The 24,753-nt window shown below is 42.2% G+C and overlaps 1 protein-coding gene across 21 annotated transcripts in view; it reads right to left on the reverse strand.

The window, feature by feature from the left end:
- Nucleotides 1-24,753, reverse strand: part of rims2a (regulating synaptic membrane exocytosis 2a) — a 147,395-nt gene that overhangs the window by 83,814 nt on the left and 38,828 nt on the right. For 15 of the 21 annotated variants that reach the window (XM_088997769.1, XM_088997758.1, XM_088997756.1 and 12 more), the window contains one exon: nt 15,953-16,242. In XM_088997769.1, the coding sequence (XP_088853895.1) occupies nt 15,953-16,242 (290 nt within the window). Of the gene's footprint in view, nt 1-12,168; nt 12,410-12,430; nt 13,258-15,952; nt 16,243-24,753 lie in introns of those variants that run through there. The other 6 variants (XM_088997763.1, XM_088997764.1, XM_088997767.1 and 3 more) reach the window with 6 other exon arrangements.

Raw genomic sequence — 24,753 nt, forward strand, 5'->3', positions numbered from 1 at the left:
CGTGAAAGCATCAAGACCAGACCACTCGGTCACTTAACATTGCAAAGGCATTGTTGACATTTACACCGAATCTTGCCAATTGGCATGATATTTATCTTTCAGGCTCAAATAGCTGTGATAGCAAAGTGGATCATAAGCCACCTATTAATAATGAAATGTAAATGTCTCCACTGTGAGACTAATAAAGGCAAATCCAAATCCAATCCAATACCCAGCACATAGAAAAGCTGGGGAATGAGAGTTGAGGAATCATTTAGAAACATACATTGCCTTTTGAGTGTGACAATTACTGTACTTCCTCAATGAGAGATTAATCACAAATTGGAGTTAAAATGTTGACTGAAATAATTGACTAAACATTGCATAAGTTTGAGGAAAAGATGATTTGTGATCAAACTGTCCATACTTAACCAGGAGAATCGTGAATGTCAGAAACCTTGCAGTGACAACAAATTAATTCAACAAACCCAGGATTTTTCCTGCGTTGAAAATTGCGTGGTGGCCACCTCAAGGTAATTTTGTGCCACCCCTAGCCACACCGATGGATATCGCTCAACACAGCGTAAAGCTCAAGCTCTGTTGATTGAGCGCTTGATGGCCCTCTGCAGCAGCTTTGTATTTTGAGTGCAGTTGCAGGATTGCACCACTGTGGCCGCGGTATATGAAGAGCAGTGCACAGGAAAGACCTGAAGCAACTTCATTGAAGAAACACATCAGATTGTGTGGGGACGAAAAAAATGTCAAGGCGGGATTTGAAGTGACACACTCCAGTCAATGAGAGGATCTGCAAAGTCCAAAAAGTGCAGCGATGTGCTTCTTTTCAGATGTAAGCGCACAGGAAAATATGCATCAAAATGGTCTGATCTGTCATGATCCTTAAATTTAATATGACAACTGTGTGCAAATTAATTGGATTGGATTTGCCTTTATTAGTCTCGCAGTGGAGACATTTACATTTCACAGCAGCAAAGTTATAAGTAATAAGGAAACAACTAAAACAAGATGAGCAAGTGAGAGATTATACAGTTGCAATATGGGTTTTGGCAATAACATGGAAAAAAAGCATTGCCATTGCCATTGCACAACTGAGCGTTTTCCCTTTTCTGAGCCACCTCAAGAGATCAACTAATACCGAATGAACTATATTGGGGGTATTACATCATGTTTCTTTAATCCTAGCCAGCAGACAGAAAAAAATAATGAAGGTAGTTGAAGTGGATGCAAAGAGAAGGCAAGGGCAGCTTCTTATTCTATGTTAACTTAGCATCTGCCTGCCAGAGTAGGAGGCTTTTGATCAATCCTTGGCCGAGTTCTCTCCTACGTTGCAGAACAGGCCCGGCGAGACCGGAAAGTATCGCGAGGGCCGATTCATTTGCAACCCAAATCAACTGAGCTACTTGTACACATTCCGGCAGACAGGGGAACTGCACATGGTGCAGTGTTTGCAAAATATGGAGATAATTAATCTCATTGAGCTTGTAAAATACCATGAGTGCCGCAAACGAGGATTTCAGAACAAGCGAAGGGTGAGATGGAGGACGACAGCAACGGGCCGGATAGACGCAGATGTTAGATGAAGCTTTTTCATGATTCTGTTATCAAACGGCTTCTTGAAGTGTATTTTTGGTAATTGAATAAATTAGAACATGAAATGGGTTTGGATTTGTTGCACAGCGACAGGTTTACATGAAAAGCAGCCTCTTTCGCCATTCATGAAACAATGCAAGGGAGATCGAAAGCACATTAATTTGTTCATTCATTCAATCTTGAATTTGTTCATTAACTTTTCAGACCACTTTATCTGCATTAGGATCATGGGGGGGGGGGTGCTTCAACTGCACGAGATGGACACGACCTGAGTATGCTACTTTGCTTACACGATCTTATCATGTAACAAAGTTATCCCCTCCTCCTTAACGACACCGGTGACACATTGAAAAAGAACTGCGATATTCAGTATGTCTAAAGTGAAACAGGAAGGATGTTATATTATGCCATACCTTATAAGGTAAAGACACAAATTAGCACAACGCCTCAAATGGACTTGTGAAATCACTTTTCTAGCCCCCCTTCCACAACCGCCCGACACAGACAGAAGGCAATAACAGCAAAGTCAGGCAAATTTTGACTCTCTTCAAATGACTAAAAAGTTCTTGACGTTGACAAATAATATCACACGTTGGAGCATATGGTTGAAGGAAAAGCATCATCCATGCAGTTAATCTTTTCTCGCTTTTGAAAAACGAATGATGTCACACATATGTGTAAGCACAAAAAAAACAGCAATTTAAGAAAGCAATAGAGCTGCTCGGTCCCGGACTACAGACGCATGGGCAACCACATGCACTGTCCCAAACACAAATGGAGGAACACACATTTTCTACATGCCGCACTATTGAGTCCATTTTGAGGCAGGGGGACTTTTAGGACCTGGGGCAAAATTGATGGAAGAACCCTTTCTGATGAAACTGAAATTGTGTTTTACTCGGTGAACTCTAGAGCGACTGTCACTCAACCATGACTGATATTTCAAGGTCAAGGGTCACATTCATACACACATCAATGCACGCACATGTGCCCATTCAACCTTTGAGGTAATCGGTTCTGCTCCATATGGGCATGAAAAGGATCCAGATGTCAGTACTTTGAGGCTGTCACAATGTATCTATTCAACTGTCGCAAGCTTTCTATATCTTGTTAATCCTGTTTTACTGCATGGAGCGAGGTCTGCAGAACATCTATGTAGACCTGATGTGTTATTTGGGCTGTGAGGCTCCACTGAGGCAACCTGCAACCACAGCTGCCAAAGGCATTTTTCACCTATGCTGCAGGTTAACAGGATTAGCATCCAGCAAAGCAAATCAGGAGTTGAGGGCATCAGCAAAAAAACATATCTAACCATATGGTCCACTCTAGCGACCGGTCGATCATCGAGATATTTTTTTCTTGCTGATTGTGAGGTTCACTTCATGAAACTGAGGAGCTGGAAGGGCTCACTTTCACTCATTTACTTGATTCTGCATTGATGAGAAGGTTTCTTCAGCCGTCATCTGTACAAAAGTGAAGGTTTCGTCGCTGACGAAGCCTCTTGGATAGGAGGCGAAACGTCCGAAACCTTCACTTTTGTACAGATGACGGCTGAAGAAACCTTCTCATCGATGGACCACTCCTGTACGACTGAGAGCTTACACAGATGTATTGATTCTGCATTGTTACCATTTCTATTTTAACTTTCTTCTTGACTTTATTGCTCTCTTTAGCCCTTTCTTCTTTTCCCTCTCCAGTGTGCAATCATCAAAACTCGTCTCTTAGATGCCCAAGTAATAAACCGGGGCTTCCCTTATTCCTGCATACATCTCCCTTGGCGAGGACAAAGCCAAAAAAAGGCTGTTTTAATTACAACAAAGCCGAGTGCTTCCAACACCCAGGTAGAACACCAGGGTGTTGAAATGAACAAAGAGGACCTGAAACTGGATGAAAAGTCACATGTAACAGAAAAGGCTGGGAATAATGGACCTGTTTTTACTAGTCAAAATCTCTTCAAATGATGTTAATCAGAGCTGAAGAAGCCTTTTGGTAAACTGTTCAACTCCAAAAAAATGACCAAGACAAATCTGTACAAACGCATTGTTTGATGCCATTGTTGCGTAGTAATCGCATGTTTTTTTAAACTGTATAAATATTTAAAAAAACTTCTTTGGCGAAAAGCATGTGTTCCACACTAGTAAACAATAGGTAGTTTTTGCATTTTGGAAGTACCAACGTCTAAGAATATATGGTTATTATGAGATGTTTTAAGGGATAAAGAGTATTTCTTATCCTTCGTACACTGTCTCTCTAATCAAATTCACATCTGAACGCACGGTCATTGGCGGAAGATTCTAATTGTCACGTGCGCGCCCAAATACATTAGCCGCAAGAGAGGATGTTGCTGTTTCGCTGGATAAACGCGCCACAAATATATTTTCTGCCCCCGCATTGTCAAGCACGTATGTGCTTTCACAGCCTATATCTTAATGCTCCTTTAATTGGTCAGGAGTCTGTTGCGTTCCATCCCAAAGCAGCCATACACACACCCTTACACTCAATTCTACCTGTGTGAAGTCTGGAACAATACCAATGTGCAGTCTGACGGCATTTTATGCTGTGCTAAATAAATTAAAGGAATGCCGATTGGATATGAGACCAACAGGGATCTGACATCTACAAACTTGGAACCCATATTTCAAAGTAAACATGGTGAACCTGTATCTAGTTATTGTGCTGCAGACAAATGGAATAGCCTTCTAAAAAAATTGAAGTCAGACCCATGTGCAAATGTTGTCTTAGTCTAAACTTGTCTTGTTTTTCCATGCCTTTTTATTTTTCCCCGAGCTAGTGAGGTTGGACGGATCGCCCCCGCTCACCCACTTGCTTTGCTCTGTTTTGTCCCTTTTTGTTCAAGTTTTTTCCGGGTCCGCGTTATCCCGGACCCGCGCCTTTTGTTAATAAATCACCTGCCGGCACCAACGTCTCTGTCACCTGCTTAGCGATCCTCCCCAACTATTAACGTTCCGACTCGTCAGCTGCCACTGTCGCCACCGGAACGTGACACTTTGGGTGAAATTTGCAATACAAATAAAGCTGTCTTGCCTACCTAAACTTGAAAATAGGCCCCCATGAGTTTAACTGAACCAAATCAAACTTTGAAAATTGGGCTCTCCTTCAAAGTTCTCCTCTCACTTTCATGTTTATATCCCATAAACGTGCATAAACTTCTGCCTCTTCCATAACATTGTCACCATGCCACCATGTCACCAGTGGGTGGATATTCCTGCTACATTTTAGTTTGTGACTTGCTCTCTAACCAACATAATTTTGTCATTTTAATAATTTTTTCTGTTCATTTGTAAAGAACACCTTGTGAAATTTCGCTGAGGTCTACTTTGAAGACTATACTTGCTGTATTTTCCTGTCTGCAAGGCGCATACAAAAACCTTGATTATCTTCAAAAGATGATGCTGCAGCTCATACGCAGGTGCGCCTTAAATGTGAAGTAATATTGAGCCACAACAGGCCTTGCAAATCCTGTCAGCAGCCACCGATTCCATTTACACCATAGAGGAAATTGATGGAAGAACCCTTTCTGATGAAACTGAAATTGTGTTTTACTCGGTGAACTCTAGAGCGACTGTCACTCAACCATGACTGATATTTCAAGGTCAAGGGTCACATTCATACACACATCAATGCACGCACATGTGCCCATTCAACCTTTGAGGTAATCGGTTCTGCTCCATATGGGCATGAAAAGGATCCAGATGTCAGTACTTTGAGGCTGTCACAATGTATCTATTCAACTGTCGCAAGCTTTCTATATCTTGTTAATCCTGTTTTGCTGCATGGAGCGATGTCTGCAGAACATCTATGTAGACCTGATGTGTTACTTGGGCTGTGAGGCTCCGCTGAGGCAACCTGCAACCACAGCTGCCAAAGGCATTTTTCACCTATGTTGCAGGTTAACAGGATTAGCATCCAGCAAAGCAAATCAAGAGCTGAGGGCATCAGCAAAAAAACATATCTAACCATATGGTCCACTCTAGCGACCGGTCGATCATCGAGATATTTTTTCTTGCTGATTGTGAGGTTCACTTCATGAAACTGAGGAGCTGGAAGGGCTCACTTTCACTCATTTACTTGATTCTGCATTGATGAGAAGGTTTCTTCAGCCGTCATCTGTACAAAAGTGAAGGTTTCGTCGCTGACGAAGCCTCTTGGATAGGAGGCGAAACGTCCGAAACCTTCACTTTTGTACAGATGACGGCTGAAGAAACCTTCTCATCGATGGACCACTCCTGTACGACTGAGAGCTTACACAGATGTATTGATTCTGCATTGTTACCATTTCTATTTTAACTTTCTTCTTGACTTTATTGCTCTCTTTAGCCCTTTCTTCTTTTCCCTCTCCAGTGTGCAATCATCAAAATTCATCTCTTAGATGCCCAAGTAATAAACCGGGGCCTCCCTTATTCCTGCATACATCTCCCTTGGCGAGGACAAAGCCAAAAAAAGGCTGTTTTAATTACAACAAAGCCGAGTGCTTCCAACACCCAGGTAGAACACCCGGGTGTTGAAATGAACAAAGAGGACCTGAAACTGGATGAAAAGTCACATGTAACAGAAAAGGCTGGGAATAATGGACCTGTTTTTACTAGTCAAAATCTCTTCAAATGATGTTAATCAGAGCTGAAGAAGCCTTTTGGTAAACTGTTCAACTCCAAAAAAATGACCAAGACAAATCTGTACAAACGCATTGTTTGATGCCATTGTTGCGTAGTAATCGCATGTTTTTTTAAACTGTATAAATATTTAAAAAAACTTCTTTGGAGAAAAGCATGTGTTCCACACTAGTAAACAATAGGTAGTTTTTGCATTTTGGAAGTACCAACGTCTAAGAATATATGGTTATTATGAGATGTTTTAAGGGATAAAGAGTATTTCTTATCCTTCGTACACTGTCTCTCTAATCAAATTCACATCTGAACGCACGGTCATTGGCGGAAGATTCTAATTGTCACGTGCGCGCCCAAATACATTAGCCGCAAGAGAGGATGTTGCTGTTTCGCTGGATAAACGCGCCACAAATATATTTTCTGCCCCCGCATTGTCAAGCACGTATGTGCTTTCACAGCCTATATCTTAATGCTCCTTTAATTGGTCAGGAGTCTGTTGCGTTCCATCCCAAAGCAGCCATACACACACCCTTACACTCAATTCTACCTGTGTGAAGTCTGGAACAATACCAATGTGCAGTCTGACGGCATTTTATGCTGTGCTAAATAAATTAAAGGAATGCCGATTGGATATGAGACCAACAGGGATCTGACATCTACAAACTTGGAACCCATATTTCAAAGTAAACATGGTGAACCTGTATCTAGTTATTGTGCTGCAGACAAATGGAATAGCCTTCTAAAAAAATTGAAGTCAGACCCATGTGCAAATGTTGTCTTAGTCTAAACTTGTCTTGTTTTTCCATGCCTTTTTATTTTTCCCCGAGCTAGTGAGGTTGGACGGATCGCCCCCGCTCACCCACTTGCTTTGCTCTGTTTTGTCCCTTTTTGTTCAAGTTTTTTCCGGGTCCGCGTTATCCCGGACCCGCGCCTTTTGTTAATAAATCACCTGCCGGCACCAACGTCTCTGTCACCTGCTTAGCGATCCTCCCCAACTATTAACGTTCCGACTCGTCAGCTGCCACTGTCGCCACCGGAACGTGACACTTTGGGTGAAATTTGCAATACAAATAAAGCTGTCTTGCCTACCTAAACTTGAAAATAGGCCCCCATGAGTTTAACTGAACCAAATCAAACTTTGAAAATTGGGCTCTCCTTCAAAGTTCTCCTCTCACTTTCATGTTTATATCCCATAAACGTGCATAAACTTCTGCCTCTTCCATAACATTGTCACCATGCCACCATGTCACCAGTGGGTGGATATTCCTGCTACATTTTAGTTTGTGACTTGCTCTCTAACCAACATAATTTTGTCATTTTAATAATTTTTTCTGTTCATTTGTAAAGAACACCTTGTGAAATTTCGCTGAGGTCTACTTTGAAGACTATACTTGCTGTATTTTCCTGTCTGCAAGGCGCATACAAAAACCTTGATTATCTTCAAAAGATGATGCTGCAGCTCATACGCAGGTGCGCCTTAAATGTGAAGTAATATTGAGCCACAACAGGCCTTGCAAATCCTGTCAGCAGCCACCGATTCCATTTACACCATAGAGGAAGTAGTCCTCAACTCCAGCCTCGACTGTAGCACCTTATAATGGGGTGTGCCTTATATTTGGAAAACTTTTTTCATTCATTGAAAGTGCGTCTTATAGCCTGGTGCACCTTATATATGGAACAAGTTTGAAAATAAACCATTCATTGGGGGCGCGCTTTATCCTCCTGCGCACCTGATACACCGGTAAATATGGTAATTTCAAGCCTATCCCAGCCGTCGTTGGACATTAGGCAGGGAACACCCTGAATTGGTTGCCAGCCTATGGCGGGGCACACAAATACAAACAACAAGCCTCTCTCACAATCACACCTACGGATAATTTTGAATGTTCAATCAGCCTGGCCTGCATGTTTTTGGAATTTGGGAGGAAACTCACGCAGACCTGGGGAGTACATGCAAACTCCAGACATGGAGGCACGCAAACCGGCGACCTCTGCACTGTGAAGCCGGCGTGCTAACCACTCGACTACCAGGCCGCCGCTGTTGAATGTGATCATAACAATTTACTTCATCTTTGTACTTAATCCCACACAAATAAATGCCAGAAAAAATACATTGCCACGTCACGTGATCACAACAGCCTATCATGCGTGCAAAACTATTGATGTTGGAAAGTAGGCCTACGAACAATAGACCAGTTGTTCATCCTCATATCCTGAACTGTACTGTTGCTGTTGAAAGCTCACAGCGCAGCACACAGTTGCAAATCTGCTTTCACTTCAAAAGGCAATACGATAATGGGAACTGAAGTCAACAATTGAGAGGAGGATGATGACTCATAAAAGCACCCCCAAGATCATTGAGCTAGGTTTGGATTTAATGCAGAGCAGCGCGACAGGTGAGTGCTGCATTCATTCCATTGCAACTCAAACAACAACATTTTAAACAACGAATCACCTTTATCACCTGCCGGCACCAACGTCTCTGTCACCTGCTTAGCGATCCTCCCCAACTATTAACGTTCCGACTCGTCAGCTGCCACTGTCGCCACCGGAACGTGACACTTTGGGTGAAATTTGCAATACAAATAAAGCTGTCTTGCCTACCTAAACTTGAAAATAGGCCCCCATGAGTTTAACTCAACCAAATCAAACTTGATGGAAAATTGGGCTCTCCTTCAAAGTTCTCCTCTCACTTTCATGTTTATATCCCATAAACGTGCATAAACTTCTGCCTCTTCCATAACATTGCCACCATGTCACCAGTGGGTGGATATTCCTGCTACAATTTAGTTTGTGACTTGCTCTCTAACCAACATAATTTTGTCATTTTAATAATTTTTTCTGTTCATTTGTAAGGAACACCTTGTGAAATTTCGCTGAGGTCTACTTTGAAGACTATACTTACTGTATTTTCCTGTCTGCAAGGCGCATACAAAAACCTTGATTTTCTTCAAAAGATGATGCTGCAGCTCGTACGCAGGTGCGCCTTAAATGTGAAGTAATATTGAGACACAACAGGCCTTGCAAATCCTGTCAGCAGCCACCGATTCCATTTACACCATAGAGGAAGTAGTGCTCAACCCCAGCCTCGACTGTAGCACCTTATAATGGGGTGTGCCTTATATTTGGAAAACTTTTTTTCATTCATTGAAGGTGCGTCTTATAGCCTGGTGCACCTTATATATGGAACAAGTTTGAAAATAAACCATTCATTGGGGGCGCGCTTTATCCTCCTGCGCACCTTATACACCGGTAAATATGGTAATTTCAAGCCTATCCCAGCCGTCGTTGGACATTAGGCAGGGAACACCCTGAATTGGTTACCAGCCTATCGCGGGGCACACAAATACAAACAACAGTCTCTCTCACAATCACACCTACGGATAATTTTGAATGTTCAATCAGCCTGGCCTGCATGTTTTTGGAATTTGGGAGGAAACTCACGCAGACCTGGGGAGTACATGCAAACTCCAGACATGGAGGCACGCAAACCGGCGACCTCTGCACTGTGAAGCCGGCGTGCTAACCACTCGACTACCAGGCCGCCGCTGTTGAATGTGATCATAACAATTTACTTCATCTTTGTACTTAATCCCACACAAATAAACGCCAGAAAAAATACATTGCCACGTCATGTGATCACAACAGCCTATCATGCGTGCAAAACTATTGATGTTGGAAAGTAGGCCTACGAACAATAGACCAGTTGTTCATCCTCATATCCTGAACTGTACTGTTGCTGTTGAAAGCTCACAGCGCAGCACACAGTTGCAAATCTGCTTTCACTTCAAAAGGCAATACGATAATGGGAACTGAAGTCAACAATTGAGAGGAGGATGATGACTCATAAAAGCACCCCCAAGATCATTGAGCTAGGTTTGGATTTAATGCAGAGCAGCGCGACAGGTGAGTGCTGCATTCATTCCATTGCAACTCAAACAACAACATTTTAAACAACGAATCACCTTTCATGATATAAAATGTAAAATCACCAAAGAAAAGTTGCATGTCTTGTATCTGTAATTTTATTGTATTGAAAAACTTTCAGTGAAGACGATGAAAAGGTTTCTTCAGCCGTCATCTGTACTTCTTTGAAGGTGTCGCACGTTTCGCTTCTTATCCAAGAAACTATGATAGGTCCCTGCTCTCCCCTGAGAGCAGGGACCTATCATAGCAGGGTCCGGCACCACCATGTCTGGACAGTAGGGATATATATATAGGGCCTAAACTAACAATAAGACTTTAGTTTGCTGACAAAGTTTCTTGGATAAGAAGCGAAACGTCCGACACCTTCAAATTTGTACAGATGACGGCTGAAGAAACCTTTTCATCGATGGACCACTCCTGTACGACTGAGAGCTTACACAGACGTTTCACTGAAGACGGAAACAAGTTGACACTGTGCTTGGCGGGTGTGCGTGTGTGGGTGTGAGTGTGCGTGTATTCACTCAAGTCCGAGCCATTGAGGCCTTCTCAGAATGGCTCCCCACACCCCATTAGGACTTCTACTGACACATGCATGCATTATACATGAAACTACCCATTATCAGGCATGGTAGGTAAGAAAGACACAGGGGGAAAAAACATGGCAAGAGACACCTCCGACAAAAAGAGCAAAGCTTGAACTGACAGAAGCTTGTTTAGTCCCAGATAAGACAACTTGGATCCAACTGAACAGTCAGAGAAAGTTGACTGACATGGCAATGTGAAGATTATACATTTGATAAAATCATTTTAATCTCCGAGATGGATTTTTGGTGATTTCCATGTCGATTCATTCACTGCCTGATGTGCAAAAATGTGTCCACTCCAGCGCCAGAGTTTTTGTCATGGTCAATTCAATTCCCGGACCTTCAGAATACTGAGTTTTATGAGTACATAAACATTCAATACAGTGTCAGAAACCTTCGACTCTCTTCTTTAATCAGAAAAAAGAATTAATTCCTAAATTACATGGGCCTGGACTTATATGAGCTTGAAATGAGGGTGGCTGTCCAAAATACAATGCAATTGTACATATTGGTTTATGTAGCGCTTAAACAACACCTGAAGCAGAAATGCTAACATGGGACAAAAGGGAATTGCTGTCCCCTTATGGAAAAAAAAAAACATTGCCAGAGGCCATGGCCAGTGCTTTATTGGCACCCAAACATGAAAAACCAAAACCCGAACAAATTCAGGAATGGCGCTCTACGTCATATTTTCTATTTCAATTGCAATGGCAGCCTGTCCGTTTTGGCTAAACAAGTCCAACATAATGTCAGCAAATCAATGTGCACTTCATGCTGTGACTGACAGTTCTTTCCCCACCCTCAAGAACTCGAACACAGGAAGCCAAGACATCAAAAGGGCTACTGTGTTAATAAAAGGCAAATCGCCGACAGAAACAATAAAACCGGAGATTAAAAATTGAAAAATACAAATTCATGAATGCAATTAAAATGATAATACTAAAATGGAAATAATTAATTAATCACAATTAGCGTGATCATTTGATACGTCTATTTAAAAGACAGAGTTCAATAATACAGGTCAAGAATATACCTCGAGGGAAACCATTTTAAACAATCCGAGTGCTAGTAAGATTTTTTTCCAGGAAGAAACACATACTCTGGTCTGCTGAGAGTTTTTGTTTTGTTTGACGGACTTGTGCAGGACGCTTGTCATTGTGCACCGCTCACATATTGTCACCACAATGCCATGCATTTGAGTTAGTCGGTGTGTCGTCTATTGCTTGCTGGGTTGACGTTAAAATGCCGGTATTCAACTCCCTCGTGTATTATTCTCCGGCAGCACAACAACAGCGGCTGTGACGCGCGCGCACACGCTGCAGCAGCAGTGCGCTGGAGCACGGACGCACACGCAGGGAGACACAAGCGCGATTCGTCGCTAGTGGCAACTCACGACCTGAACTGCATGGTTATTGTTTGAAAAAAACACGCACACATGCACGTACATTTACAACCGCAGCGCGAGCGTGCGCGCCCACTAAGCGCACCAGAACAGCATGGCCGATGTTCGGTGGCAGGACAGATCCGCAGAAGCAGGAGCGGCCGCAACAGCAGTAGCAGAAAGCTCACTTCCGTGCCAGCGGCTGCTTCTACGCTGGCTGCTAATCAATAGACGCAACAATCTCCCACCTCCAATAGAGGCACAGTCACGGGGAAGCCCTTCCTCATAAATAAGGGGCAGCACGTCTTCGCCAGGGAAGCACTCACCCTATGTTGCTCAGCGCCTGTTCCAACAGCTCAGTCTGTAAAATGTTCTCGGGGGCCGAGAAAGCCCCATTGAAATGGGATAGAACAGAGCTACAGAACTGACGCAATGTCTCAAACTGCATTTTCGCCCTCCTGCTTTTACGTTCGACAGCGGATCTCCTCTTTGCAGTGTTTTTTTTTTAGCCACAGTACATCCCGAAGCCTCCGTCGCCCTTTCTACACATTCTCCTCGCTTACTATTGACTCGTATCTCCGTGGGCGCATTAAATGCGACGGCGTCGATCAAGTTCCATATTTGCCCAAGAGCTCCGCGACAAACGTGTCCTTAAGCGAGTCGCATTCCGGGTGGGATCCGTTGGTCATAATTCTTCGGAATTGCGGTAAGAGCGCGTTGCAGGTACCGAAAAGGCGTTGTTGCTTTTCCCGATCGTGACACCAACGTCGCGCTGGGCTGCAAAAGGCGAGCGGTCGCCTGCATGAAGGTTGAGGGGGGGAAACATCCTACACGGCGACCGGGAGTTGCATCTCTCCCCAACCATGCATCAGCTGTCTCACATCCGAGTCATATTTTCGTCGAAGAACGCCGTCTCGCTCACGCGCACTGTGTTGCACTGGGATACAGCCCACTCTTTTGTCATCGCTCTCATCCGCGCGCTCTGGCATCGGCGCGCAGCAGCAGATAGAAAGAAAGCAAAGCAGCACAGAGGCGACGCTGTCGTCAGGAGTTCTGCAACTGGGGTCACGCGGATGCAGTGGCGTCCTAGAGCAACGCCTCTCGAATGGAAGTTTGTGTGTTCACGACATCGGTGGACATATCCGCGGTGGGTGGAGGGTGGGGGTGCATTGGAGACGAGGGATTCCATCCCGTCGAGTTTAAAGTGGCATTCTCTCGTGGCATATTTAAGCAATGAAAACGACATATCAAATACACATTCCTATTAGAAATGACTTGGAAATGCAGTGATCCGTTTTGTCTCCTGAAACGACCACATTATTTTACGGTTAACACCAAAAGAAAAGAGCACGGTTATGTATTAAAATGGAGTGAATTGCAATGGAAAGAAATAAACGAGGTTGTAAAAGGTGTTGTTCTGATGTGGTCTGCATCGTTTTTATGTTCCATCTTATGTACAGACAACAGCATGCTTGTTAAAATGTTCTATCATTGAAGTTGACTTGAGTTGCAAGTTGGGGGGGGGGCTCAATGTCAGGTTAGCCAATATGTGTCTTGGCCTAATTGTTGTTGCTTGATTGTAATTGTTCTCATTTTGGAGTTAGATGTTTGACTATTTATGTGGAAGTGGCCGCCCCACAAAATTAATGGTGTTCAGTTACGGTTCTGTTGTGATATCCCAGTCACAGCTGGATGACATATCAATAATGTATCCTACTTGTTTCTCCTTGTTTCTCCGGCAGATTGTGTTTGTGTTTGTTCATTCAGGAAAACAGTCTTGTTGTTATTTAAATTCATTTTTAAAAAAACAGCACCGCCTCAATACCTGTGCAATTTGCGCCTGCTGTAACACCAAGAGCACGTGCCTCTCTCTGGGAAAATAGAGCCCAATTTATGCAAGAATATATTGTACAGTATATGGTAATAATATTAATATTCATGCTTATATGGCATTATTAAAGTGTCGCTAAAAAAGTATAAATTAACTATATTTTGTTGACTCACTTTGGGTTCTATTATGACTATCTCCAGGGTTGTCAATCATGGGCACATTATCAGGCATGTGAAGACGGCTCCAAGTGGCCATTTAAACGCAGTGAAGTTGGCATCATGCACAAGAGATCTAGCAGTGACTCGCAAATGGATGTTATGTGCGTGGGTGTCATTCATGGACTGCAGCAAGCCAGTTTATGTTTCCCCTATGTAAACTGTGGCTCTCCGCCAAATTGAAAGGGGATGAGAAATGCAAGTTGGCTATAATCTTTGCCACAATGGTACTGAGGCCCATTCCAAACTCCCTGTATCCGTCCATCATCTGAACCAGTTTATTCTCACTAAGGTCACGGTGGGTGCTGGAGCCTATCCCAAGCAGTAGGTGGGGAACAACATGAACTGGTTTCCAGCTAATCATAGAAAATAATTATATATATATACATATATATATTGTTAAACAATCAAAGACCTGCTTAATTTATTTCCTCAGGGACACAAAAAAGACAGGGTCTTTTATTTTCTCTATATTTCTTCAAACAACTAGCTGATTAATTGGTCATAAGACTATTTGCGTAATTAAATATTGGAGTCGGTGTTGGCTTACCAAAAAAAAAAAAACATTATTCATTGGGCCCTCGAGTTTGCTTTATAGAAATGCATATTTGTGATTACATTTCCATTCATCCATCCATTTTCTGAACCAAGAGAAATTCATTTTACATTCTGCTTCTGAGTTGCAGACCACACACATAAAACCAAGACACACAACTGGAGGCAACCAAGGAGAGATGTCAGGATGAAAGGGGCACATAAACAGTGCTGCACAGCTTGAGCTGAGGCCAAGAAGTAGACTAGCAGCTTTCCAACAATTGATTTACACTTTTACATTTTGTCCACGGGGGATCCTTAAAATTATTTTCAATTGTTCCTTAACATTCTGAATCAATGCCATTGGAAGATTTTCCAAAAATCCATGTAACCTCTAACATGCACTGTATTAAGAACAGAAAATGGCAAAATGAGAGATGGAGAAGTTTGAACAATTTAGGAGCAGAAATCCATTGTATGGAAAAAGGAATTACCTTCACCAGTTGTCCTGCAACACATTGCATTTACATCATACGACTACCCAAAACGAGACATTTCTACACTATGAAGTCAACGTAGTAACCACTCAACTCCAGGGCCGCCCACAGTATCAAGACATGAAACCTAATTTAAGAGTCCATGAAAGCGCAGCACGTCAATGGCCCCCGGAAAGGAATTTAGTGCACATAAATTGAGTAATAATCTTCTCTGAACAGTCATTAACCTGCATGTCACTTTTAAACACAATGAATAAAATTAAGTCGAATCCCTAAAGCATTGTAAACTTAAACAGGTCAACATGTTCAAACAAAAACGAGTCACCCTGTGAGCTTTCTGGAGGAAAAAAAGGACAATAATTTCATCTTTCATCTGCCAGCTGTTCATCAGTGCCTTTTTCGTACAAACTTTCTGTGCTATGAGAGAGTTGGTTGGGTAGATGTGCATGGAAGAACTGCCAAGAGAAACTTCTGTTTCTCTTTTATAGGTCTAATGTGGACAAGGAGTTTGCTCTGTGGCTCGCGAGGAGGCGCAGCTTGAGTCACTGCCCTGCGCCAACCATGACCGCAGTTGCACACATTCAGCACTACCTATTCTGAATAGCCTTCTGTTCTTTTAGACAGACGCCTCCAAGTATATATCTGTATAGTCCAGTCTATCATCATCATTCTCAACGCATCAAATAAAAACAACCATGGAATAATCTCAATGACAATTTGATCCCACATGCATTTTGCATAATTTAGGTGTCATTGCATTTGAAAACAAACCTGTCTACGGGTGCATCGCCCTGTCCAGAGTACCTCAGCGAGCCGTTGTCAAGGGAGGCCTGTCTGGGCAGTAGCCCTCCGTGACGTCTACTTCTGTCTGATGCGGCTGTCAAGTCCTCTGAGGCTCCCCGGTAAGGATATAGCGATGGGTCCTGCAGTTTGGCTTTCTTCCCTTGCGGCCCACCTTCAAATACAGCCCGCGCCTGACCAGGCGCTAAGCTATAAAACCATGCCCCTGATTTGGTGAGGATTTCTTGTTGTTTTCGGCACAAGTTGCATACCCACATCACCTATAGGAAGGAAGAGGACACATGTGAGCGGCATAATAGAAAGTGGTGATCAAAATTCTACAAATCCATGTTCAAATGCCAGATTTTTGTAATAAGGACATCAGAATCGATAACTTCAAAACATTTGTATACATATATTGTCTTTTTATAGCTTCACCCATTGACGCCGAGCATGTTCATATGAACACAGGTAAATTCATTGAAAAAAAAAAATCAAAATAGAGTTTCAAATTGCTTCAAACGGAGTATATAATTAACAATAATATAATTATATATAATTAACAATTAATGTGGCAAGAAACAACATTAATGCATTTCAAAATGAACTAATCCATGTTCAGATGAACACGCTCGGCGTGAATGAGTTAATTGAAGAAAAAAACAGCAGTAAAAATAAACAATTGAGATCGTGAGGTTACACAAGTTGCATACCCTCTTCTAGTCAACAATTGTATTAACAGCCTCATGCAAATTCATGTTATACGGGAGTCAGAACATGCTTTCACAACTAACTCTGATGAATCGCAAATGAAGTTTGGATGTTCTAGAAGACTACTTATATTTATTTCCCCTCGAGAAAAAAAAATTCAATGTTTTTTTGACAACACGAACTGGGATTTGAAATTTCCTTCATTTTGACTAATGCTCTAGTTCCACCTGCAGAAACCAGCCATAAAGCATAATTCTGCCAAGAACATTCTTCATTGTACCTACGGTGTTATATGTTTGCACCAAGTCTGCTATTTTGGCCCAACAAGTACCACCTTGGTTGCATCGGATTAAAACATATTTTCTCATGTCCATTGGGAAGTGTGTTTTTGCAAAATGGAACAGAGCTTGTGTATTTTTTTTTTGTATCAATAAGGCTTCCATGTTGCCACCGTACCTCGTAGCCCTTACATGTGAATAAGACAGGAATTGCCAGAAATTCCTGAAGCTCCTTCAATCTTGCTGTCAGATATTTGACATTCCCGTTTTGTCCTCATCGATCATCCTCACTGTTGTATTGTATTTTCTCAACTTGATGACATCATTATGTTTCCTGGCACAACTACTGCCTTGGAAATGATTGTGTACCCTTCTTTTGGCCGAAACCTTTCAAGAATGAGATCCTTGTGATACTGTGCAGACTCTCTTTGGACCATGGGTTGTGCTGCAAGATATAATGCGAGGAAAAGGCTAATTTAACTTCTACATTTTATCTGGGGTTTATCAGAAACGCTTTGAAATGGGCACTCAGGTGCCGACTCATAACTTAACGTAAGTTCGAATTCATTGGTAAATCCTGACACCTCCATATACTGAAAATATAAGAGGGTGTGCACACTTTTGCAACAACAATATCTCACTTCTTTCCACTTGTGTTTTGAAACAGTTTTTTAGTTGAACGCTTGGTCTGATTTCTTTGTGTCACGAAAATGTAGCACTTGAACAAGGGTATGGAGACTTTTTCTATTTGCTAAATGATAGGCAATAATGGAATGATCTGTAAAGATATGTGATGCGAATTGTTTACAAAACGAATGCACACCACTGTTGATGGATGAAATTATTTTTGACTGTTTTAAATCAAGTGACTACTTTTTAAAAAACAAAGTTGTTTTCAGCCCACAAAAACACATTTTAAGAATAGGCTATTTGTGTTGATGAGGGGAATGATGTTTTATTATCACACATGCAGCAGCCGTTCACATTATGAAAACATTTTCATTTTATTAATGTTTTCTATATGTTGACTTTGTGAGTCTTTCGTACATCCCTGAGCAAAGCTAAACTTGATTTTTATGTGGCCTGGATTGATCAACCCCACCCACGTTGCCATTAAGTTTAGTTTTCACATCCTGCCTAAGCAAAGGTCCTCCATGAACACTAATTGTTGCAGAGATTACTTCTTGAAGGCACAGTATATAAGGGTGGCACGTAATGCAATTAAGTCTAATGCACTTTACAATGATGAATGGAAAATAATGGACACAAACTCCTTTAGTGACGCGCTCGAAATACTAGAGATGCAAGTTTTTATTGCTCTATGATGTCGTGTATTAATTTGCTCTACTTTGCGGCTGCAGCAGCAAGCTCAGTACATTAGCTTCCAACATCCAAGAGCAGAAGCAACCCTGATCATCCATCCATCCGTCCATCTTCCGTACCGCTTATTCCTCATTAGGGTCGCGGGGGTTGCTGGAGCCTATCTCAGCTGTCTTCGGGCACGAGGTGGGGGACACCCTGAATTGGTTGCCAACCAATCGCAGGGCACACAAAGACAAACAGCAGTCACTCTCACTCTCACACCTTGGGACAATTTGGAGCGTTCAAACTGCCTTCCATGCATGTTTTTGGAATGTGGGAGGAAACTGGAGGACCCAGAGAAAACCCACGCAGGCCAGGGGAGAACATGCAAACTCCACACAGGGAGGCCGTTGCGGGACGCAAACCGGCGACGTCTGCAGTGTGAAGCCGGCGTGCTAACTACTCGACTGCCGGGCCGCCCAACCCTGATCATTATGCTAAAATACAAGTGTGAGCGTGTGCGCATGCGTACACTCACATACACACACACACACATGCATGCACATGCACAGATGCGCATGCACGCACGAACACACACACACACGCACATGCACACACCCACACAAATACACTAGGTCTCAGTACCTCATGGTGTAGTGCCATGTGAAAGTCTCAAGTGATCATATCAAGCCCACACCAACCTATTTTGAAGTATGTCAGCCAACACAAGGAGAAAGGCAAATGGTTGACAGGCCACGCATATGGTGGACTAACTTAACAACTATAGCTACACGACTCACCCTCACCACTTTCCCACACAAGTACTGGCAACCAAACCACCCATCTTAAAAGTCTCTCTGCTGAATCAGTGCATTACTGTTATTAGTGCGAGGAGGACTTGAATGCTGCCTCTCCCACTTTCAGTGCCTGTATTGAAGCTACTGTCTATTGGCATTAGTGATACAATTAGCATTTGTACAGTATGTAATGTGCAGTGGTCATCTCAAAGGATTTCCTTTAATATCCATATGCTGTGTGCTTGTATATCAACAATACACTCGGGTACATGTTGTTTCATGCACTAGTTGCTATGATGTCTGATTGGTTGGAAATAAAATCTGAATCGGGCTACGTGTTTAATGCAGCTATCGGCAATCATGCAATGTCCATCCATCCATCCATCCATCCATCCTTACAAGGTGTGCTGGTCGTGCTCGGGACCGTCCCAAATGTCTTTGAGCAGTTGGCAGAGTACACTCCGAACTGCGTGCCAATCAATGGCGGGGCACTCAGACACAGATAGCAAGTCAACCATTCGACACCCATGAGGACAACCTGCCACGCATGTTTTTGGAATGTGGGAGGAAACTGCAGTATCCAGAAAAAAACCCACACAGGCACATGGACAACAAGCAGACTCCCTACAGGAAGGCCAAAGCTACACCTTTCTACCGCGATGCTGACGCGCTCAGCAGTCGAGCAATGATAAACTATGACAGTTATATTTCAATTGGGACACTTGGGCACTTGCAGGCATCATGTGTCAGCCTATGTGTTATTGACGCGTGAGGCATTTATGACTGGCTAACAATGTTACGGATGGGCTCTAACTGTACTGACACACAATGCAAGAAGATTAGACACTACAATTTTTGCTTTATGCGTCCCGTTGGAGTGGAGTGAGTAATGCCATGACTACATCTTTAACTGAGGTCATGGTGAGAGCTCTTCAGTCAAACAGCAGTCATCAGCGAACACCCACCAACTGGGCACAGTTTTCCTCACTGATGAACCACAGTTGACTTTTTGCAAAGTATGTCGAAAAATTGGAGACTATAAGTAGGATCATTAACTCAGATGAGCCAAAGTGTCTAAAAACAATTACTTTAATCTGTTAGGCTGCGATGATTGAAGAGCTAAAATTGTGGTTCAGCAAATTCTGCAGTACTGACACATCACTCACATTGAGATGAAATCTCAAACTAACAGCACGTGCTGTATTCACATCACACAACAGGATGGAAAATTACCACAAAGGGAAACATAACATAACAGATGAATAAATTCAAGTTCAACTTCTGCACATAATCTATTTTCTATAATAGTTAATGACTTTAAGACAGCTGGAATGCCAGTTGTTGTAGCTTATGTAATAAAATAGTTCAGTCCCGCCTCATGTTGTAGGGTCGAAGTCTGACAAAAAAAGCAAGCCAGCAACAATGTACAGTTAAATTTAACAACTTTCCAAACTATAACTCTCTACACAATCATAAAGTTGGTGGTGTTTTGTTCACAGAGGTAGGACATTTTCCTTTCATTGAAAGCAGACATTTAAAGCATGACATATTAATGAAAACAAGCTTCACATCAATTATTGCCATAAAACTGATCAGTCATCCAAGTTTAAATTAATATCTGTACTTAAGTCAACTTCAAATGCTGCAAATATGACAACCTTGTTTTTTGTGTTACGGACATTATGTCTTCCTCACCACTGGCGCTCACTACAGTATTCTTACAAAAATGCTACTGGTCCATAAAATCCAAAATATTGTGGAGATCATTCAAAACAATATTTTACGGCAATCGTAGTCGATCCCCGTGGTCATCATGACTCCAAATATTTCCCTTTGCCACAACTTCTTCCAACACATTGTTTTGAATTGGAAACAAAGAATCATGACGTCCTTAATTGTTAACATATTGATGACATTCAAACTTTTTTTTTTTGCATTATTCAAGCTCTTTTCACTGACATCCGTTTTTCTGATTAAAAAAATACGGTATCAGAAACCTTTAAATAAATAGACAAAAATGATGGTGTATCCCAAAAGATAATACATTAGAATCAGAATCAGAAAACCTTTAATCGTTTGCAGTCCACAGCAGCAATTTTAGGGGGGTAGGGGTGGAGGTGTGAAAGGATAAAAAAAGATATTCTAAGCATCATAAAAATGTCAGAAGACTGATATGTATACTGTAAATGTGAAAAAGTGGTTCATAAAAAAAAATGTACATATTGCAACTTCACTTCACTTCAATGTGTTCTAACGACTCAAAAATTAACAAATCATTTGATCACAGGGCTATGTATAACCAATGTATGTTCTCTGAATAGTATCACGTGTTCAAACTTGTAATCAGTCTGTCATGATCTGGTTGGCGACCAACGGGGGGCGCTGTCGGCCCCGCCTGCACCTGCACAGGTGCTGGTCGTCCCGATCAGATTGGCGACCAGCGGGTAGCGACGTCAGCCCTGCCTGCATCCTCGCAGGTGCTGGTCGTTATAATCAATGACACTTAAAAGGACACCGGGCACGATCATCCGGTGCCGATTCATTGTTTGTTTGCTGCTTGTTTGCTGCATGCATTGTGTACGTGTTTGTTTAACCTTGGTGGACTTTTACACTTGGTTTTCTTTTGCTACTTTGTATTTTTTCCATTCAGATCATTTTGATGTTTTACATTTTGTTCCTGCTGACTTTATTTTAATACAATTTGTCAAACAACCTCCTGCTCCCTCCTGCCTGCTTTTTGGGATCCGAACCCGCCATCACCACCTCGCAAAACGTGACACAGTCAGTCAATTTAAAGGGTGACGTCCAGTCATCATGCTGACATGTGAAACACGCAATACACTGACAAAGACAACAACTGATAAGAGTTCTCTTCGTAGACTAAAAATAAAATTATAGACCAGCGTGTTAATGTGAAAGGCTCCAAGTCCATTGACAGACCGATTAATATTCCTGTGACTGCAGTTCCATATATTATTCAGACGTTTAAGGTCCAAGGGCATGTGGCCAACATTCTTGGACATTGTCACTGTAGAAAATTACAGATAAATTAAGAGACCAGTACAAACAATGGTTTGGGAAAAAAAAAAAAAAAAAAAAAAAACACTCTTGGCCCCAAACAACCTCCAATCAAATTAAAGGTGAACTCCAAGGTCAATGTGTTAGATTGCACCATCTGTCAATGTCTGAACAAAAGGGCAGGGAAAAGCAAGAGGGGGGGTTTGCTACGCTTCATTTTGACGAGCCACAAACTAGTATCTGGTTGAATGTCCGACAGACAGCAAGACAAAGCTGCAAGTTTTTGGCAAAGTAAAACAACTCATCAGGCACAGAGTTTGTGACGACCTTTGAGCCTTTACTGAGATTAAGGATTATATTTACTTCCACAATTCTTCATTCAATTTATTTTAGGAGTTGGGGGAGGGGTGCGGGTCACATGGGTTTTATAGATAAAACAGCACACATTTACACATTTTGTTCACATCCGTTGTGGTGGTGTACAAAAGCAAACATATGGTAAGAGATTCACTGCCCCGATGCTAATGGACCTGGCTGGATACAGTACAGGCACATACACATGCACATGCAGACACGCACACACACACACAAACACACTTTGGCACTCCCCTCCAACCCGCTTTCATATTAACTCTTCATGTCGGAAGGGGGTTGGGGGGCTGCAGCCCTCAGGCACGGCCATTTCTTCTTGCGTTTGAACATTTCATTGAACGTGAAGCTAAAAATAGAGAATTAAAAACCATCGCACTAACGACAAAACCAACCATGACAATAAAGAGTGTATTCACTAGAAATGAGCTCTATAGAAATGAGACACAGAACAACACCACACATCTGGTCTCAAAATATTCCACATTCTCCACCGTTGTTCCTGCTGTTCTTGGCAAGCACGTCACTCTACAAAGATCTAAAGGCGTTCTAAATGACAGATTATTTAAAACCAACATTATTTCAAAGCAGTGACGTGCCGTCAGGGGAGGCAGGTGAGGCGGTGCCTGACTTGTCATCATCGAAATATCAAATGACAAAATAAATTAAACAGTTATATTTATTTTGTGATTTCTACTTTGAAGTTCTTTTCCATTTAACTTCACCATTTTTGGATTTTTTTTTCAAAATCGCGGAATTTTCACATTTACCGTTCAAATACTAAGTAAAGACGAGCGGTGGGGCAGCAGCCGGCTGAGCCTCACCATGGATTGCGCAATCACTATGCTAACTGTGCTGGCTTGCTCTGCGATGAGACCGCATTGCTGTCCCTCTGCATATCGCTGTATTCAAAAGCTTTTAGCACATGAACTAAATTTCTACAGTTTAGCTGGTGTATATAATGTACAGTCACTGTACATTATGAACACTGTACTACAGTGTTTATTTTATTTTTATCAAAACTGTGTGCATCAGTGAGGCACACAGTTCTCCTGCCTCATGACAGGGGGCGCTGGTGATTAGATTCTTTTTGCACCTCCTCGGCTGCAGAATTAGTGAGAGAAAGCTACAGTAAAGTTAAGTGCAACCATCCGGTCATTTTTTTCGTGTTGCTTGGCCTTATTTTCAGAACGGACGATTGCATATCTAAATTGAAAGAAATAGAGAGACTTTTAAAACTGAAGAAAGATAAGGAAGGCTTCTGCAAGGAAGTTATCGGTGCCTTTCTTCAGAAGGAGCGGCACATGGACTTCATTTATAAGTATAGGTAACACGATAATCACATTTTTTAAATTCTTTTTTTTCTATGCTACAGTTTATTTTAAGAATGCTGACATGTGTCATGATCTGGTTGGCGAACAACGGGGGGCGCTGTCGGCCCCGCCTACACCTGCACAGGTGCTGGTCGTCCCGATCAGATTGGCGACCAGCGGGTAGCGACGTCAGCCCTGCCTGCAGCCTCGCAGGTGCTGGTCGTTTAATCATTGACACTTAAAAGGACACCCGGCACGACCATCCGGGCCGGTTCATTGTTTGTTTGCTGCTTGTTTGCGGCATGCATTGTGTATGTGTTTGTTTAACCTTGGCGGACTTTTACTTTTGGTCTTCTTTTGCTACTTTGTATTTTTTCCATTCAGATGATTTTGATGTTTTACATTTTGTTCCTGCTGACTTTATTTTAATACAATTTGTCAAACAACCTCCTGCTCCCTACTGCCTGCTTTTTGGGATCCGCACCCGCCATCACCACCTCGCAAACCGTGACAACATGACATTTTAAACAAAACACGTTAAAAGTGATATCAGTCACATAAAAAGGCTCCTTCTTTCGCTGTCTTTAAAATTGACATTTCTCATGTGGTTGCAAAGAACCTTTTCAGCAAGAGCAGGAGCGAAGAGCAGTGAGCGGCTCCTTGTGGCCAATAAACGGCAGTGCAAACATGACTTGACATGAACCGAGAGTGAATCAGCAGCATCGCTTGCAGGTATTCACTGGGTTTTCGCATTGAGAGCCTATCTCCATGTTCATCAAATCCATCATATTCATTTATCTCGAAAAGGGGAGTTATGTCTTGGTTGTCTTTTACATTTGTTTTCCTTTGGCAAGGCATTTCATCAGCACTGAATGTTTTCTTGCTGAAACATTATATTGGTATGGTGAAACAAAAATGTTATTTCTGATAGTCTTACTAACAAACTCAGGACAATATGAACTGCATTATGTACATTGTTCAGTACCACCCCATTAATGGTCAAT

The sequence above is a fragment of the Hippocampus bargibanti genome, linkage group LG06 (assembly GCF_051943395.1).
Source record: "Hippocampus bargibanti isolate YZ-2025 linkage group LG06, ASM5194339v1, whole genome shotgun sequence".
NCBI lineage: Eukaryota > Metazoa > Chordata > Actinopteri > Syngnathiformes > Syngnathidae > Hippocampus > Hippocampus bargibanti.